This window comes from Meleagris gallopavo, chromosome 5 (genome assembly GCF_905368555.1).
Source record: "Meleagris gallopavo chromosome 5, MGAL_WU_HG_1.1, whole genome shotgun sequence".
NCBI classification, from domain to species: domain Eukaryota; kingdom Metazoa; phylum Chordata; class Aves; order Galliformes; family Phasianidae; genus Meleagris; species Meleagris gallopavo.
Window position 1 is genome coordinate 229,225 of NC_139408.1, and position 19,276 is coordinate 248,500.

The 19,276-nt window shown below is 42.9% G+C and overlaps 1 protein-coding gene across 1 annotated transcript in view; it reads right to left on the reverse strand.

Moving 5' to 3' along the window:
* SPON1 (spondin 1) overlaps positions 1 to 11,330 on the reverse strand; it is a 169,863-nt gene extending 158,533 nt beyond the window's left edge. The window contains exons 1-2 of the mRNA XM_085223839.1: positions 10,867 to 11,330; positions 4,799 to 4,905 (exon numbers count right to left, since the gene is read on the reverse strand). Coding sequence (XP_085079965.1) covers positions 4,799 to 4,905; positions 10,867 to 11,089 — 330 coding nt within the window. The 5' untranslated portion in view covers positions 11,090 to 11,330. The remainder of the gene's footprint in view (positions 1 to 4,798; positions 4,906 to 10,866) is intronic.
* Positions 11,331 to 19,276: the final 7,946 nt, after the last annotated feature.

Genomic DNA, 19,276 nt, shown 5'->3' on the forward strand with positions numbered 1-19,276 from the left:
GGCATAAGCTTTTTTTCAAAAGAAACAAACATTGGTAATTAAAAGCTGAACAATTAAGTGGTCCTTTTTTTTTTAAATATAAACTAAGAATATAAATACAAGATCTAATACATCTTTACAAGTGGCTAAAAGCTTTTTAAAACTACGCTTTTCAAAATGCAGTATATCAACTGCTTAAAAAGATGCACGAGTCCTGTAAAATGCAGGAACACAACAACCAAGGACTTGCTTCTGTTAGAACTTCATAAAAATATCTTTTAATCTGAAAGCTTCAGTAAACCCATCATTCAGCAAAACAGCATCAAAAGAAATGATCACCATTCAGCAAACAAAGGCAACATTGGCGCAGTTTCAGAATAACTTAAGAGAAAAATGACTTAGGGCAGAAGACCACTTGAGCCTTACTTATCAACTGCTACTTCAGGTTCCTTTACATGAGTCTACTTAAGCAGAAAAGACCTAATTATTATAAGCATCACACACATACATATATCTTTTAAGCAAAACCTTGATCTTGTTCCTGTTCTTACACTAGTTTTTCACTACAGGGTGGTAAACTTAAGAGACCTAAACTAAGAACTCTTGTCCAGAGTAAAAGGAAAGCTTCAGGTAAACATTCAGTAGTAAAATATCACAAAAACAGCAGACGTAACTTAAGAATCTAAGTGCAGATTAGGCCAAAACGAGAGAAATGTATAGTTCTGAGTCCGTGTGACTCAGTTTATCCCCATACATGAGAAAAACTTGTCACATTTGCACACAACTGACCGGTTTGTTATTTAACAAGTATTTATAAACCTCATAAACAGCAACAACTTCTGGAAGAATGCTGAGCACATTGGAAGGATAGCATTACAGTTGATAATTTCCTTGATAAATTCAAAATGCAGTCAAGATGAAATTCAGCAAGACCAGTACAAAGATCCACACTGAGAAGGAACAAAACCAATAGGCATAAATGATGAATAACTACGTAGGCAACAGTATGTGCAAGAAAGGGCTTAGAAACTCATTACGGACCTCCTGTACAACACCAAAATGTTCCCGCAGGACAGTTAAGTTGTGTACACTTAGAGAAATCTGCTTGAAGAGAACAGAATTATGATGTTCTCAAAGGACTATCCTGTCTGAATTCTATATGGTTGCGTACCAGGGGCTCAAACTGACTAACTTTGCACAGTTCTGGGCAACACGAATAAGACTGAACTTGCAACTTGACAAGATAAAAGGCAAAACTCAACAAGGAAAAATAAGTTAATTTTAATAACATACAAATGGAAAGTGTAAGGAATTGGAGAGAGATTAAGGGAAATTTCAGTGTAACTGTCTCAGAAAATACCAAGGAAGTTCCTAATTCTGGAGAACTATCTAATAAGAGAACAATCTGACCACTATTAAAGACAACTCAGGTTAGACATCAGCAAAAAGTTTTAGATAGTCTTTCTTCAATTTCTCATACAATGTTAAATCAAGGGGTTCGAACACTTGAAGAGGTTACGAATCTCTTGCTGCTGTTGAACGCTTCTTGAAAACATGCAGAAAACACCCCCAAGGATTTTCTTGGAGCATTTATTTTTCCTCTGAGAAGGAAAATAGATTAAATGAGATTCAGGACTAAATTTCTATTAATCTATATTATTGACCAAACTAAATCTATTGCAGTGCATATACATGTCAAATAAAACAGCCTTATAGATACTGCTCTCCAGTCTATCAGTTTGATTGCTGCCTTTGAGTAGAACCTGCCCTCCAATTGCCTTCAGTTTGCAGACTGTCGGTCATCATTACTAAGCAGAAGGATCAGCACTCCGCATGACAACAGTTGGGAACAGCTCTTGCAAAGAGACCAGTGGGACACGGCATCCCAAGCTTTCAGCGTGCTACACTGCACCCCAGAGCTGTGCAATTACCATTTGCGTAAGTAAGAGCTGTGTTATTACATTCTGGTAATACTTCTGCAGCTGAATTTGGCATCTTTAACTCCCCAGTTATATTTAATGTAACGTATGTTTGTGGGAAATAATGTGATTTATTTATGCTAAGCACAAATTGTGCTCAAGGCGTGCTGCAAGAACCAAGAAAAACAGTTTGGTCGCATTGGTAAAGAACCAATAGTAACATATCAGATCTAAAATCCTAATTTCCTCAGTGAAAAACAGATTTAGAACAATGGAGTACAAACTGCACTTCTGTAATGGTCTCTACTCTATGAGAAGTACCAAAGAAAGAAAAAAAGTACAGGAGAAAAATACCTGCCCGACCAAGAATTTTAACAGCTGTGCTACTTACAGAAGAATCAAGACGCAGCAGCTTAATGATTAATGAAGACTGACCATACCTGCTGACTCGCAGTCAAGGCAAAAGTAAATGAGCCATGAGAAGGTTGCAAGAGAGCAAAGCTGCTGGGTAAACTCACAGCAGGCCGTCACGGCACATTCATCCTTCACAAGGGGCTGCAGAGCAAAACCACCTACTGCAGTACGACTGTGACCCCAAAACCCATGCGTACAATGGCTCTACCAGCTGCTGACACCTTCACTCAACACCTTCCTGCTCAAAAACATGCCCTCTACTCTGTTTTGAAGCATTACGCATGTTGCTCAGTTCAATCTTTAAACCAAAAGGCATGGCCCCATGGGATCCTCACCTGAGCACAGCTTATGGTGTGGGTTTTGTCCACAGATGTCAGCGTAATCCATATCTCATGAATGAGAAGTGGTACTGACAGGCTTGAAAATACAGTGGTTTATGCTTTCCAAGGGGGCGAAAAAATGCGTTTGTCAACCTCAAGTTCCTTCTATCACAGCTTCATTACGAAGACTTGTTAAAATCAGCGAAGCACTTGGCTTCATGCAGTGCGTTTCATGTTCTTTGCTGTTGTGATGAACAGTAAATATCTCCTTGTGGCGAGAAAGCATTATGCCAGCAGCCCACGAGTGGCATCTAGTTCTTTTGCCACTATTTAACAGTTTGAGTTCTGTTCCATTAGCTCATTCATTGGATAACGTATTCTGCATTAGAGCATTGGAAATACATAGCTGCAAGTGGCATGCATGTGATTGTACACATTTTTTTTCTTACTCTGCGAACTTATTAAGCCATTAGCATCTTCGTTGCAACGCTAACAGCGCAAACCTTCATAATAAACTTTCCTTCTTCCCTTCTAGTTACTAGCACGTAGCCATCTTACAAAAGATATCAGTATTTAACAATAACACAAGCTCCCATGGGATAATTAAATGAAAAGCTTAAACCTGTATGAACACAAGCAGGACTGGCAGGATGTGAATGAGCTTCCATTAATTGTGTCGATGTGGGATGAGCACAATGAGTACAGCTTGCACCACAGAAATACAAATTTAGTTATGCATAAAATTTGAAGCTCTACCTGCCAATTAGAATACTGACTTCAGATTGCAATTGATACAATAAAACTAATTAAACAATCTTTCCTCCACTGAGATCCATCAGACTTTTTATTTTTTGCGTGCAGAATTTCCATTGTTTCCCACTCTGTGCTCCAGCAAAGCTTAGCAAGTTTCTCCCTTTATGTTAGACATAAATCTGGCCATAAGGGACAAACTCAGGCCAAGTCTTTCCCATTCGTCATGCTATGGAGACATTAATAACTGAAACAGAGGAACTACTGGTGACAAGTTCATTTTAAAACGTATGAAGCAGACCATCTCTGTTTCTTAACATCAGATAAGACCTGAACATGAGTTTACTTTTTTAAGAAAAATCCATATTTAACAGATTTTTCCGAAACCACATTAAGAAAACACTTAATTTTAAGGAGAATTATTCCAACATCAATTGTCGTCTTATTTATTCCAAATTTTCTTAGAAAATGTATGAAAGCTACAAAGACACCTCAAGGCACCTCAAATACATATTGAGTTTCCACATTATATTAGCTAAAAGTAAAAAACCATTCAATTTAAAAGAAGACAGTAGAATACCCTTAACGGCTCCAGGTAAAAGCTTTTGAGTATTTCTCTTCATAAAATAGAGATGCTTCTTGGTGGCAAGTGAGTTACAAGCAAAATTTACCATTATTAAAATGAATATCAGTATAATTACCCATCCTGTAAACTATAATCAGTATAACAAACTGTATTTGTAACTTTGGAAAGTCAAACAGCAAACAATGTCTCATTTGAGACAACAAAACTACCCAATTCCTATCAGTTTTCATAAAATATGATGTGAGATCTCAATTTCCAGAATTCTTCTCGTGCAACGTGATTCTGAATTAGCTTGAAATGCTATTTTGTGAATCATCAATCTGGACTCCGATTCTTTTGATAATGATAAACAACATTCCATCCCACTGAATGCGTTCATTAAGATCTACTAAGCATCAATAAAACCGCAGAACCTAATTTATGACTGATAAAACAGTCATTACAGCTGAGGCAAGCACAATTCTCCAAACGGTAATCTACATCTGAAAGGACAAGAATTTCTAAGCACGGAAATACAAAAACCAAAACACGAATAAAGCAAATTACATATTCACTTCGGATAAGAAATTCAGGTGTCTCTATTTCAAGTAATTAAGGCATATGTTCAACTGTAAAAAAAAAAGTGGAAAAGAAAGATGAAGTAAAAGTATCAAAACCACGACCTCTCAAAGTGATTGCATGGCATATAAAGCACGTTATACAGTTCTCATGTCACCATCCACAAATATTTATGCTTACTTTCACATGTTCTTCATCTTCTTGTACAAGAAATAGTTCCCTCGGAGCCCAGCATGAAAGGAAACAGACTTCTGGAGGAAAAGATCTCTCACCTGAAACGTTCCCGCATGGTCTTCCTCTTTATCACCTTCTTTTCCTTCCTTCAGAGCAATCAATGTGAATCCTCGAAAGTAGGCAGGAGTGGCAGCAGAAAGTGTGACTGACATACAAGAAACAGAGAAAGCACACAGTTAATTGTGAAAACAGTCGTGTGCTTACCGTTTCACAGTTCAGCACGAAACATGGTTGAGTTAAGTTGCTACTAACAAAAGCTCAAGCACTTACAACATGGAGCAGAGCCAGCCAGAATACAAAAAAATTCAGTCCGAGTTTCCACGTAAACTGAAAAGCACTACCAGAATGCTGATGTGATGTGTCTCAACTATTTTGTTCATCCCATTGTCTTTCCCCCTAAATGAAAGCTTATCTGCTCAGCTCTACAGGAGATTGCTTGGTGGTGGTGGTGGTGTTGAGGATTTTTGTTGTTGTTGTTTTCTTTAGTTTTATGTGAAGGAACATCTCCCAAAACATTTGGCTTCAGCTTTTGTCCAGCTCTGAGCCCAGACAAAGCTCTAAGCATTAAAGCACAGAATGTGTCTGACTACAAAGCAATCTAACCACACCACCCACCCCAGCACAGCATTCCAGCCCATGGAGGTGCTAACTTTTCAAATAGCCTTCTTCTTCCTTAACCTCAGGACAGGACATAAAAGATAAACTCCTGAGTAAAGTAATGATTGTGCTGCCAGCTTGGGTACCCAAAGCATCCTACACATCATCAAAACAGTAAAGCAGACCTTTTTTTTTCCCCAACTTGGAATGAATTATTCTGCAGGTGGCTGTTACTGCAGTTAGACACTTGCCAAATGTGGCTAAAAAGTGAAGTCTCATATTGGTGAGGCTTGACCGTGAGCTGAGCTTGTGACTGAGATTTTTGGCCCTAAAGCCTTTCCTGCTATCTCAGGCTCGAGGCCGAGCTCCATGACATTCTATGCTTTTCAGTGATGTCAGTGGGATGAGAGAAGCCCTAACAGCGCTGGGAGTTGGCCTTAGTCTGCCTACGGCATGCTTGGAGAAGATATGACCAGAAGAACAACATGGACTAAAATAACTGAACAGCTTGGTCTGGTGGTCAGCGACCCTGCACACAGCAGGAGGGATGAACCTCAATGATCACTGTGGTCCTTTTCAACCCAGGACTTTCTATGATTCTATGACTCTGTGAATAAAACACCCTTCTCCACACTCCAATCCTCCATTTGCCTCCAGCACCTAACTATCACCCACGAGACCCTACCTGAGTTACAGGTCAGCTATGGCTCTTCTGAACGCTATTAAGAAAAGGGGACTGGGGAGGTATTTTGAGGAAGGTCTTTGGGGGCATTTTAAAATTACTGAACTTTTCTCAACACCCTATAGGAATCCTAGTCTGAAACAGAGAAAAAAATCTTGAGAAAACTGTTTGAACTGAAGGGAAACAGTCAGAAAATCTGACTACAAGTACTTCTAAGTAACTTTTACTTCAAGCATGATGCAGACAGCACTGCTTGCAGTACACAATTGTCATTCTCTAACCCTGACTGGCATAATAAAAACCTAAGACCACCCACAGCTTTCATGAGCAAAGCACAACTGCCAACACTGCTTTACAGAAGAGCATTCAGGAGAGAGTACCTTACACACAAACAGGGCGAGGAGTCCAAACAACATCAGAGTTCACGTGGAATAAATGGACCTTTCTGATATAGATATTCGCTAGCAGAAAAATATAAAACGGGCTATTTGGAGGTTTCTAGTATTAATGAGCTGTATCTGGGTCCAGGTCCCACGCTGCTTATACAAAGACATGCAGCTTCTCTGACCACCTCTGAAGAATGGCCCACAGAGATGCACAAAAGGTTAAAAACTGCAAGTGCTGCGTTGAGACCAAGGAGAGTTCTTGCTTTCTTTGTGAACATCTGTAGGAATACCAAGTATTGATGGGCATAATAGCAAGCCCCCCAGCTCTCATGATTTCCTGTGCACTTTTTCTGTTCGTTCCATGGAGTCTTACTATGAGCTAAAACGTCACTGTCTCTTAGGAGAAAGAAACATCGTATGTACAGGAAATGAGTGGCACCATAATAGGGCTGAAGTTTCCGATTACGTTTCTAAACATTGCTTCCATCTACTACTGCATGAACTGCTTCAAAATTAGCATTATTAGCCCAGCTTTACAAACATTTGCAGCCCCACCTAAATGGAAACCCACGGCCAGATGCAGTAACTGAGAAGAGCACCGCTGCACTCAGTGAGGATCAACCCACCACACTCTCTTGGACACTGGTTCTTAGAAACTAATTGCCATGAAGGTCTTTTACATACAATAACTTTTTCCATATATTACATGCAGTTCTAAAGTCTGAATCACCATGAGTAAAAGGTTACACCAGAAATACTGAAATGCTTATGCAAGGAAACAGAGAATCCAGCTGTGAACTGACTCAACAGTTTTCACCATCTTCGTCAGAACTTCACAGCTCAGACCAAACAGTTTCCAAAATCTTCAAGAAAACATCTACCTATAAAACAGAGGATGCTAAACGCTATAAAAGCCTTCAGCAGCAGGAAAAAAAAAAAAAAAAAAAGATGACGAGAATTCCAAAGCCTGACTCATACTTTTTGAATGCCTGGGGTTAGCAGCACTCATGCTGCGGTTACACAGTCGCTTTAACCCAGAATAAAAAATCCGTGCTTCGTTCTGACACGAGCGGTGCAGCCCTTCCCCCTGCACACCCGGCTGAAGCTGTGCACGCAGCCAGCCGTACAGGGAGACACGGTGCCCCGGGGGCGCCGGAGCTGGGGACACTAGGCACAGGAGGGGGGGACCCTGGAGCAGACGGGTTCCTGGGGGGTTTGGGTATCCCTGAGCTGGGCCAATACTGGCATCCGATCTGGCTTACAGCACTCCTGCCGGTTGCCCAAGCTCCGCGGTGCAGGGATACCTGCCCTTATTGGCTCCGGAGCGCTTGTGCCAGCAACGCAAACTGCAGTTCGCTTTGCGCTCGGAGCCGCCGGAACGCAGATAGCGGCTCCGTGTTGCACAAGAGCTGAAAGTCCTCCTCGGGCTCAACTCCGTTTGTGTCATTTGAAAGAGCAGCTGAGAATCCCTCCCACGGCGCTTACGTTCATTAGCGCTCATTGAACAATGAGAACTTCCCGTAAGGATCAATTAAACCTCCAAGTTAAGGACTGCACTTTAAAGGCAAGCTTACATATCACCAGCTCCTTTTGTCTGCCTCCATCCCCCACCAGACAGATCCCCAGTTCCCTCACACCGTGCACGCACGCTCGATGCTCTCCCCCCACCCCCCAGCGGGGGGCTCAGAGCCCCTGGGTTTGGGGCAGCACACCGAGCCCCGCACCTGCCTTACAGTGTGCTGCATAAGCCAGATGCACAAATATCAGCCAATGCACGTACGCTTCTTATATTTACTTCCATCTGCAACTTGAGAACCGTGAAAAGTGCTCAGACATTTACAAAATAAGGACTTGTTGAAGTAAAGACAATTCACGTGTTGGGCAGAAGGAAAACATGGAAAAAAAGAGACCCAACGTTCCTTAGGGTTATGGGAGAAAAGTCCACTTACAGGCTGTGCCCCAAACAAGATGCGAGGAGTCTGTCAGGTTACCATCCTTAGGGAGAAAAGCCACAAAGTCCATCACTCCCATGATGGGAGGATAGAAGGATGGCTACTCAGCCTACTGCCACCTCGTTCCACACCGCCTAAGACAGCAGCAAGCATCCTTATGTTTGCTTGCTGCTACCAGTGTTTGGGGTCCAGAGGAGGTGCCACGTGAAAATAGAGATGATTGTAAGCTCAGAGCCATTTTCTTCTCCTTGTGCTCCATCGAGATGGAGAGCAAGACTTCAGCACGCCCAGACAGACTCCTGCTGATCTAAAGGTAACCGCAGGAAGGCCACTGAAGCTTTCCTAAAGACAACAAAGAGCAGTGACCCGTGGTCTCCTGTATCCCACTGCACCCCCACATCAACCCATGGTTCACAGACTCCCCTGTGCCAACCGTTTGATGGAGCACAGGATTTGTATGCAGAGCTCATTCCTCCACCATCCACCCTGCAGAAATCCCTGTGTATTCGGGGAGCTCACTAGGGAATGTGCCAAGGATCCAGATTGCATTAGATCAAACAGGGGCCATGGAAACAGGCAGATCTGGCTCCAACTCAGCTGAGGTTGTGTGAATCTTCTGCAGTGTAGTATATCCAGTCATCTGCAGCTAAAAACCATCACAGGTGTGATACAATGCCACACTTGATTTCCTTGATTACCTAACCTAATACAGCATTAGTTGTACTACAGAACAAGCTCTTAAAACTTCCTGTATCAGTTCTAGTTATTGCCATGAATAACATCTGCATTACAGCAACATTTACTTACGTTCTTCCAACCATTCTGTGTCCTTGAAGGACAATTCGTGTACATTTACATGCCAACAGAACCTCTAATTCCAAATATCAAAACCCTAGGCACGTGGCTTGGTCTGCATTTTAACAACTTCTTATTAGATGCATTTTTCTCATTTCTAAGATACTGCAATACAGTGATGTGGTTACTGTATTCAACAGCCTCCTAACATCAAGAGCAGATCTACAACATTTGTCCTACCAAGTCACCTGGGACTTTCCTCACCCCTACATTCCCATGGAATAGCGAACTCTTTGGCAGGTGAATGAAGATATCCAGGAATGTCTTCCCAGACGTATGTTTTCAGACCTCCCAAGAGCATTAACACATTTGTCACTGGCAGAGAACCTGTCACCTATTTCATGCTGCTTGGTAGGCGCATCCAGGTGACATGCAGCATGCACTCCTTCAAACTCAAGTACTAACCCTAATGCCTGGAGCAGTTAACAGTGGGTAATGTGTTTTCTTACAGCACATTAAAATATATCAGTTATTGAGGGGAAAAAAAAAAAAAAAAACAACAAACACAAATCACACAAAGTTAGAGCCTAATGCCCTAAACAGGCTCATCAGTGCAGCAGATATTTTTTCCATTCTTTTCGAGAACACGACACTTACGCCATGCGGACACTTTTCTCTCCCTGTCTGTACTAAAACTCCCACGTTTCTGCAAGGGGAAAAACGTTGCTCTTTGCACTGACTCTAAGGAAGGTCAGGATAAACACTTAGAAGAAACTCTCAAAATCCATTTTCCAAAGTGATGATTTCCCCAAGAAACCATACATTTAGCTTACAAAAGATACAGACAGTGGTACATAAAAAGCCCCAATCTCCTCACAGAGGACTTGAAAACACCAAGTTAAAAGAATATTCCAAGAAGGTTTGTTTCCAAAGGGGTTACATGCAGAGACAGGAAAAGTGGCTAAAACCTGCCCGTATTCTATTAATTAGAAGAATATGCTGAAGTGTGCTTTGGAAGTTAATTTCAAGTGCCGTATGCAAAATGCTAAACAGAGAATGAGTGTCTCCATCTCTTATTTACAGTGGTCATTAGCAGAGTCTCCTCTGCCTCTTTCCTGTTTGAGCCATCTGTTCATTTCTCCAGGAAAAAAACAGGGGGTGGGATAAACAGAAGTGGAAAATGTGGGAAGCTGGCAGCATGCTGCATCACTGTTTGCCCATATGCTAACTCATTATATTAACATTCACATTTCAGGGCAAGAACAACCAGCTCCGAGTTCCCTCTCCTTCCTGCTGGATGGTGAAGCTTCCCCTCGCTGCGCTGCGTTTGCAGGGCTAGAAAGAAATCCCACAGAAGCAGGCGAGCGGGGGAAGAGCTCGTTTTGTATCCCACCAACTTGTAACGCTGCGCTAGAGCACAGCCGGCAGAGAGAATTCGTAAAAGAAAGGAAATTCCTCCTGATATCGAGTTAGTTCTCGGGAGCGAAAGCGATGCCGTGAAACGGAACTCGCTCTCACTTGTCATCAAAGCATCCCCAATAAAGTAACGCGTGGGAGCACGTTACCCTGCCTGAGCCCACGCAGTCGCACGCCGGGAGGGATGGGGAGCTGACAGGCAGGGACTCGCCGTAGTTTCGCGGACACTTGTCCAGCCCGTTCCCCCTGCTGTCGGAAGAAGGAGACGACCAACTTACCGCGGTAACTGTTTCCAGGCTTGTAGAATTCCGGATCGCCCTCCACCCTCAGGCTAAATTCATTGTACCCTTCTCTCCTGGTGCCTTGGGCTCGCAGGATCCGGCTGCAGTAGCCCTCGGATTTGGCGGCTTTCTCCAGGGTCTCGTCGGAGAAGCCCCTCGCCACCAAGGGGAAGGTCAGCGCCAGCAGCCGCAGGGCCAGGGGCCGCAGCCGCGCTGCCATCCTCGGCGCCCGCACAGCTCGGGCAGCGCCGGGCGGCCCGGGGGAGGCTGCGGCGCGGAGAGGGGAGGGGAGAGGCGGGGAGGGGGCAGCGCGGGAGGAGACAGGCGGGGAGGGAGGGAGAAAGGGATGGAGGAGGGCGGGAGCACGGAGCCGGCTCTCGCCCAGCTCCCGGCGAAGCGCTGCCTCCGCACGGCGCGGGGCGGCCTCGCTCTGCCGTCCGGAGCCGCGGGAGCCGAGCGCGGGATGGGACGGGGCGGGGGGGAGCGGGGCGGAGCGCATCGCCCCACGGCCGCCACCACCGCGACCGTGGGAACGCCGCGACTCCAAAGCCCTGCGAACGGCAGCGGCGCGCTGACCGTTACAGGGAGCGGAGAGCCGGGGCCCCGCCGGGCGAGCGAGCCGCGTCCGCGGGAGAAGTTGACGGCAGAAGTGAGCCGAGCCCCGGGGAGCCGCGGAGCGCTGAGCCCAGAGGCCGCACCGCACTCCCTGCCCGCGCTGCACGGGGCAGCGGCGGAGCTCGGCGGCACCCGAATGCCTCAGGCAGCCCGGGGGGCAAAAACCCAGCCGACCTCAGCCCCTGCTCGCTGCCGAGGCGGGGCGCTGGGTCCGAACCGCACATCGGTGCGGCTCTCAAAGAAGTGCAGCAAATAGCGAGCGGCTCGGAGCCGCGCCTGGGCTGCTGGTTGTAACCACTGGGGTTCTACACTGACCTTTCCCAGTTGTTCAGCAACGAACTAGCGTTGCTTTGCCGGATAAAGGTGCTCTCCGTTGGGCTCTATAAGCATGCTGAACATTCCACTTTCTGAAAGACTGCTTTCTGAGTGCTTCAGTACTGCAAGCCTGTCCTCACTACAGTAAAAAGACAGAAAATTGTCTTTACGTTATGTATTTATCAAGTACGTGAACTAGCACAGCCTCAAAATACACGTACAACACACTTCATGGTAAGAACTTGTCTCATCCAGCTCTTTAACAAATGCACAACTATCAGTAGTGCCCACCTTTCCCTTCACTGCTCCCCTCCCCTGGTTATGCATGGTTGTTTGTTGCACCCATCCAAAGACCCACGTTCATTTCGATAATTAAATGAGTGACTACAGCTCAACAACGTCATGGACTCCTGGGTATCATCTGACTGCTATGCTCAGCTCATTCATTTCATGAGAACAAGGTTCACTTTTTCCAGGTTCCTCAATCAACTTGTCACTGAAGAAAAACAAACCAATACACAACTGAAAATGACAGCTATAACCACACTGGCACAAGACACCTGCGAATTTGCTTCGTTCTCTGTACTTGACTTCTCATTTCTTTTGCTAAGATTGATTGAAAAGCAATTACCTGAGTGAAGCATTCACAGCAGGAACTGCAGGTACCTCTGCAGAACCTACCCTTGTTCTGAGCCACAGTTCTGGTTTTAACTGAAAGCTGTTCAGAGGACTTCAAGTCCTCTTCACAGCTTTTTTTTTGCTTTTACACTGTATCAAGCTCAAAGTTAACTAATTCAGCTGCATCTATTAACTCCTTCATACATCCTACATCTATTACTTTTTTCCTCCTTGAATTGGCCTGTTTCTTCTAGCTTCTCTCTTTTGTCCAAAAGCTAAAGTGTTGGAATGTTTCCTGGGAAGGTACAATGCAGTGTGTCTTGTTAAAAGTAAATGCTTCCACTTAGCAACTGATACAGATGAATTAACTTGCACTGCCACCAGCCATGAAATGAGTTATTTGTTGTAGGGATGTTTTAGAATACGGGCAGTATCATTAAGCACAAGCATCCTCGGTGTTTTCTATTTGTTCTACTAATTGGTGCGTGCCTAAAGCATCCAGCATGATGCATCAGTCAAAGATGCGTGCAAACGGATGGATGAATCCAACTACCCATGGCAAATTTCACAGAGAAAGAAAGCATCTGCTTTTCTTTGTCTCCTTTCTGGGACAGAGTTGCTGCCCATGACTTAGGCACAAGTCATTACTGGGGTAATACTGCATTTGATGGAGCTGTTATGGTTGGAGAAAACATTCCCTGCCTCCACTCCCCCACTGCTTCTGCAACTGAGCTTTCCCAGCAAGCAGAAACATTTCAGAAGATCTGCAGACTTCCTTTTTGCTTTTTCTGATAAGGAGACAAGGAGCTCACTTTAAGGTGAGATTTTAGAGGATTCCACTAACTACTGCAGAATATCTTTGCACTGCCTGGAAGATATTGAAGGTGGTGTTTTTGCCATTTTCCTTCCTCTCCCTCGTTCTGCTTCTCCGATTTCAAATAGATACTTGAAGTTTAAGGAATTACCTACTAAGGCCTAATACTCATTGTGCAACACTTGACTTTGAAGTCCAGGCTCCTCAAAGTAAAACAACCCTAGTAAATTTTTAGAGCCCTTACAAGTATCAGGTCAGAGAGGAGAGGCCACCAAAACCAGCTAAGAAACACGAAGGCGACAGATGCCTGAAATCTCCTGCTCAGCTCTGTGGTAGCCTTACTGGGATAGAAGATTCATGTATCTATACTGATACCAACAGAGGATTAAATCATTCAAATACTGGCAAGAAGGATGCCTACTCTTTTACACAGGAGTCAATAACTGTAGTGCTCAATTAAGGAATCAGAAGTTTCAATTCTGTGTGTGGTCTGCAGGTGTTCAAAGCCTCATTTCTAACCAGTCAAGCTTCTCCCCACAGAACTGTAAGCCTTCTTGAAGCAGCCTTAACCCATTCTAGAAATGTAACATTTCTAAATTTGAACCCAAGATGAAATGAACGGTCAGGGAGAAGAGAAACTAAGCGTGTCCTATCAATTGAGAAGAATTTTCAAGAGATTGAGCTACAGGGTGCCTTTCCTTCCTCTGTAAGTATTAATTGTTCAGAGATCAATTAGTTGTTTAGCATTCAGGTGTCCAACTAACGCTGGAAGCTCGCAGCAAGTGCATTCTGACTGCTGCTACCAAAACGTAGGGGAGACAATCACTGGTCTCCAGAAAATCTTTTAGCTCACGAGAGAAATGTTTAGTTACTCCTTACCATCGAGACAGAGGATGCTGCTGTTCAGGGAAAGGATGAGCATGTTGGATGACCAGCAAGTAAGGCTGCGGAACAACCTGCAGGTGACTAGGAAAGGAAGCAGGGAATTGGAGGATTGCACAATGTTCCTGTCCCATTTTTAGGCCTTCATGTTTTACCATAGAGCTAGCTAATAGTCCAATTTGCATTTCTACCACCTCCTCCACCAGCAGTCACATTCTATTTTTCTTAAACAAAATGTTTTTCTATTAGTACAGACGGAAGAAAAATTGCATCGCTACTAGAACTCCCCTCCGTGTGCAGCTAGAATAGAGTTTTTCCAAAACCGATTGGTCTGTGCTGCATTTGAAGCCCATTTAGATCTGGAGAAATCTGCTGCCCTATTAGACAAAGAAAATGGCTTTGGAGACACTTGTGATGATTTCTTACAGCTCTGTGGCACTGTTCTCAACTTCCCTTCTCCTTGGAATCCAAGAAGCGAAGGGTAATGACAGCAAATGTTTGCAGAGGTCTGTTCACCATTTATACTACTGTCAGTCAATACAATGCCTCTCCAATATTTAACTTCCCAGCAGCTCAATTACATTTGCCTGTTTAGTCGTGCATATCAGCAGCATATTTTTACACCGACAATACAGGGAGTATTCATTTCTAATACATTTCATAGAAATCTTTGCTTCCTGACACAATGAGAATAGCATCTTAAGTATTACTACAGAAACACTGCTATGCTTAGAGAAGCAGGGACACAGAAAGAGAAAAGCAGTTGGGGCTCCTTTTGGGTTCAACTGGGGCAAAAACTGAACTAATCTGGAGAAATTTGCCTTTAAAATTGCACAGAGACTGCAAAAGAGCTAGTAAAGTCTTGCCTGCACCCTTGGTTACACAGGCAGAACAGGATTAAAATCAAAGCTGCTTTTGAATGGATCTTGCAAGATTTAATGTTGACAGAAACTCTTCCTCTGTACACTGGCTATTTTGGGGAGCTATGTTACAGAACGACCATGGCTGCTTGCAATGTTTTAACTCAGAATTCATTCCAATACCAGACAGTAAACACGTTCTTAAATCTCTTTCTTTTTCCCCACACAATGAGTTTCAAGAGCTATCTTGGGAATCCTAGAAAACTCCCAAGGGTAAATTAAATAGAGACAGGTTCTGCAAACCTAATGTGAAGCTTCAATTACACTGAGCAAGTTTATTGCTGCAAACATGGAGCACCAGCAGTTCCTAGACCGCGTCTCCTCCAGACGCAGCTTACGGCCACCCTCAGCTATCACCGCCTTCAGGATCCTAGTGCTCGGGGTCCCCCAGTTCCCACAGAGGGGCAGAACGTGGTCCTGTGGTCCTCCACACTATTACCAGAGCCCCTCGGCAGCTCAACACCCCTGCGTTCACCTTGGCAACAGCCACCACTTGAAAACCAACCAACCAACCAGACTTATCTACACTCTTTCCAAATTAAATCACACAACAATAAAGCTGCAAAAGCTTGTGTTAAGTTACAGCCTCAGTCTCAATCCCAACTTCAGCATCTTGAGAGTTTATTCAGCCCCTTCTGACTAATGTAACACACTTGTTCTCAGCATCTCCAACTAAAATACCAATGAAAAAGCAATCAAACGATTCAGCTTCTCATCTGCTCCACACTTGAAAGGTTATCCAGTGGCTTCTTATCACCACATTTTAATTCTTTAACTGCTCAACCTCTGTGGGCTAGCTGTTGCTTTTCACTCCACATTCTTCTTCCCCTAAGGCACCTGATAAACCTCCCACTTCTGCACTAGTTCAAACTGAAATTTCTAAGGAGCTCTCAGCATGGCTAGGATAACAATTCAAGTCAAGTGTTAATGTAAAGTCAATACTGCATGGATAGAAAACAGGCATTTTCTCAGGAAGAACATTAAAGACAACAGGCTGGAGAAAAAAATGACTGGCTTGTGTCTGAACAAATCGCATACAAAAACACTCTAACAGTACATATGTCTAATATTTATTCAAACAATCTTTTTTTTTTTTTGAAGAAGGATTTTTATAATGATTCATTAAGCGATTAAAGCCTCAACTATGGTAAGAGTAGGACTTAATTACGTAAGTACTTAGAGATGTGTTAAGGCAACGCTCCTTGTAAAGTAACACATTCTGGGAATACAAAAGACCAAAACCAAAAACCATATTTTTATCAAAGACACACAGAAAAGATAGAGGGAGGACAAACTTCTGTGGAGCTTATGGTTAAGCATCAAGACAGTAGATGACACAATAAAAATAAAAAAGAAACAAGGTGATTCCACCAATTAGCTTATATTCATTTGCAGACCGGCACTGTAATTCAAGCACACTGGTTTGTTTGCAAAATAGCATCATCTTCCAAGGAATGCATTTTACAACTAACTCCTGTTACTTGATCATTTTGTCTACAGTCTCCTGTTGGACTTACTAACACTTGCTTCTGAAGAAAATATTTAACTGTAACTTGTTAGACCCATGCACCTCTCTCATCTATCACCGAATGGCAAGTTTGTTGGAACCTCCAACTGTCAGCAGCAGCACTGCTGCAGTTTACAGACCATTGTTACTTCCACTTCATAACCCATCCTCCCTGGGAATCCAGACCAGCCACTTCAATTAGCACAGAGTTAAAGGCAGAATGGTTACAATTAATTCTTAAGGTGGTCTTTCTGTTTTTGTTGTTCAGATGATGACAGTAACAAAGACAGAGGACATTGACTCTAGTAGTATTAGAAAGCATTTTTCAAAGCAGTTTTTCCATCACTGATGGATTTTTCAGAAAGCTTTCTTTCCATCCATTTCACCAGGTCATGATTATGTCAAGCACTACTAGATATTCCTGCAGGTCACAGATCTGAAGAACAGATAGTGGCCATCCACACGATCCCTGCAGAGAGAGTCTGCACTGGGGGGGAATCAGAAGCAACACTTTTTCAAAACAGTTACTTAAATCTCAGATTTCTAATTCAAGTGGTAAAGGAGCTTTGGGAGATCTCTCACAGATTTACAGATCCATTCATTTTCCATATCAAAGGAAGCTTTACTGAAGTTTAGACGGGAACCTAAACTGCCTGACACCAAGCAAAATGATACACAACAAAATTTCAAGTCCTTAAAAAACAAAATAAAACCATCTTTCAAAGCTAAATACAATTCCAAGAGATTCGTTAGCTGCACTTTCAGTAAACCATCTTTGTGAAGAAAGGTGATAGGATTGGATTTGTGAGGTCAAGAGAAAGTTAAAGAGAGGCAGCAAAAAGACAAAAACAAGGTGAAAAGTTGGTGGAAAAGTGATTTTATTGCCTACAGTATAAATAGAAGTTAGTGTAGGAAAGGAATACCAAAGTGTGCTATAAACCAATGTCTCTACTGAGCTACGGGGTTGTATTTTTTTACCGCCTCACAGACTGCTACATCTAGGTTTGCAGGCTTTACTTTAGAAATTATTTTGCAAGTTTACCTTGATAATAAAAGCAGAGATGCTAGAGACAGCGAGATTGTTTTTTGAGGAGTGCCAGAAATGGTAGCTGGGTATTCTGTCCTTTATGGACTTCCCCAAAGAACTCTGGTGCGCAGAGCGCAGGTCACTTTGAGAGCCAGGCCATTAATAGCCATGAGCACATTCACAGCTCCAACAGCCAACAATTAGTATTTCAGAATCGTGTCTTTCAGCTGAAGCCCAATGCTCTTCCGATTTCAGCTCCGGAAGCTGTAATACTTCTAGATGACTCAGAAGAATTGCAAGAAATTCCTGAAGTTGAAATACAACAGCAACTCTAACCCCAGCTCAAAAAGCCTACTATTAAATGCATTTGTGAAATCTGCATCTCCTCCCTCTCTCTCGCTCACATCAGCAAAGTAGAAAGGATTTCTTCGACTATCTGATGTACTGCCTTCTTACACTCAAAGAATATTCAGAAATTCCTTATTTAGTGCCAATCCCCTTCTAAGTCATTTTGATTTGTAGCTTGTGCTGCCATATATAAAAATCAAGGATAGCTAAGTGTCCAAAATATTAGTTTCATATTGATATTTTAAAATGTTTTTGCTGTTAATAAAATGTAATTAATGTACATGTAATTACAAAAATGTAATTAAGTGTACATTATTTGATATGGCTAAAAACTACTTGTGGTATTGACTGCAAGATAATAGAGGATTTTATATTATGTTTAATTTCCCCGTAGTCATACAGGGAAAAATGTGAAGGTTTTTGAAACAGCTACAAAAAAAAAAAAAAGAGGTAGTACTTGCATTTTGTTGGTTTTTCCGCCCCCGCTAATTAGATAAAATTTTCTGATGTATATCCCGGTCCAAGCTGTAACCATGTACCGAAAAAATGGAGAGTTACCGTAGTCTAGATAATTACAGCAGTTATTTATATCCATTAATTTTGTCTTAGTCATCTGATGAAGCACCATATTAAACACTCCTGTACTAAGGCAGCAATATGAAGAAAGAAACTTGATTATCTACACAGATGCCACTCATAAGACAGAAATTGCACAGTGTAGATAGCACCCAGTCTGGAGATCGGGCACCCAGTGTGGAGATTGGACAGACACTGAGAAATTCATTAATTTACTCAAATTTCCTTATAACCACCCTCATGATAAACACAGTTAACCTGCCTTTCATCCTCTTAACACTGATATATTTCTTTCGGCAAGGAGAAAGAACTTGAGTGGATACTTTAAGCACTGCAAGGAGAAATAGCAGAATGCACGATAAAGGCAATAGTGATGGTAAGCAACAAATAATACAGGAAGGAGTTTCGTGATCACCTTCAGGAATCTAGAGGCATACAAAACACATGAAAAGCAGCTTTGATGACTGTAACACATAAGCTGCACAAGTCAAAAGAACACCAAAAGGTATCGAGAGGATATGGAGGTACAGGAAATAGCATACCTTTGGAAAAGTTCCATCTCTGAGAAGAAAACTCAGAACATGACTGATTAAGCTTTTGTATTGGTTATGCACTCAAGAACCTCAGGAATACTTGAAGAAATCAGTCTCATTTCTTTGAAACCAAAAACACCGCAGAACGTAAATAACACTAAGGCGGAACCTGATGAGCTGCGCCAGAAGGTCATATACCTGTTTTCTGGTGAGATCTACTTTATCCTTCAGTTCCTTGCAACTTTAGGCAAC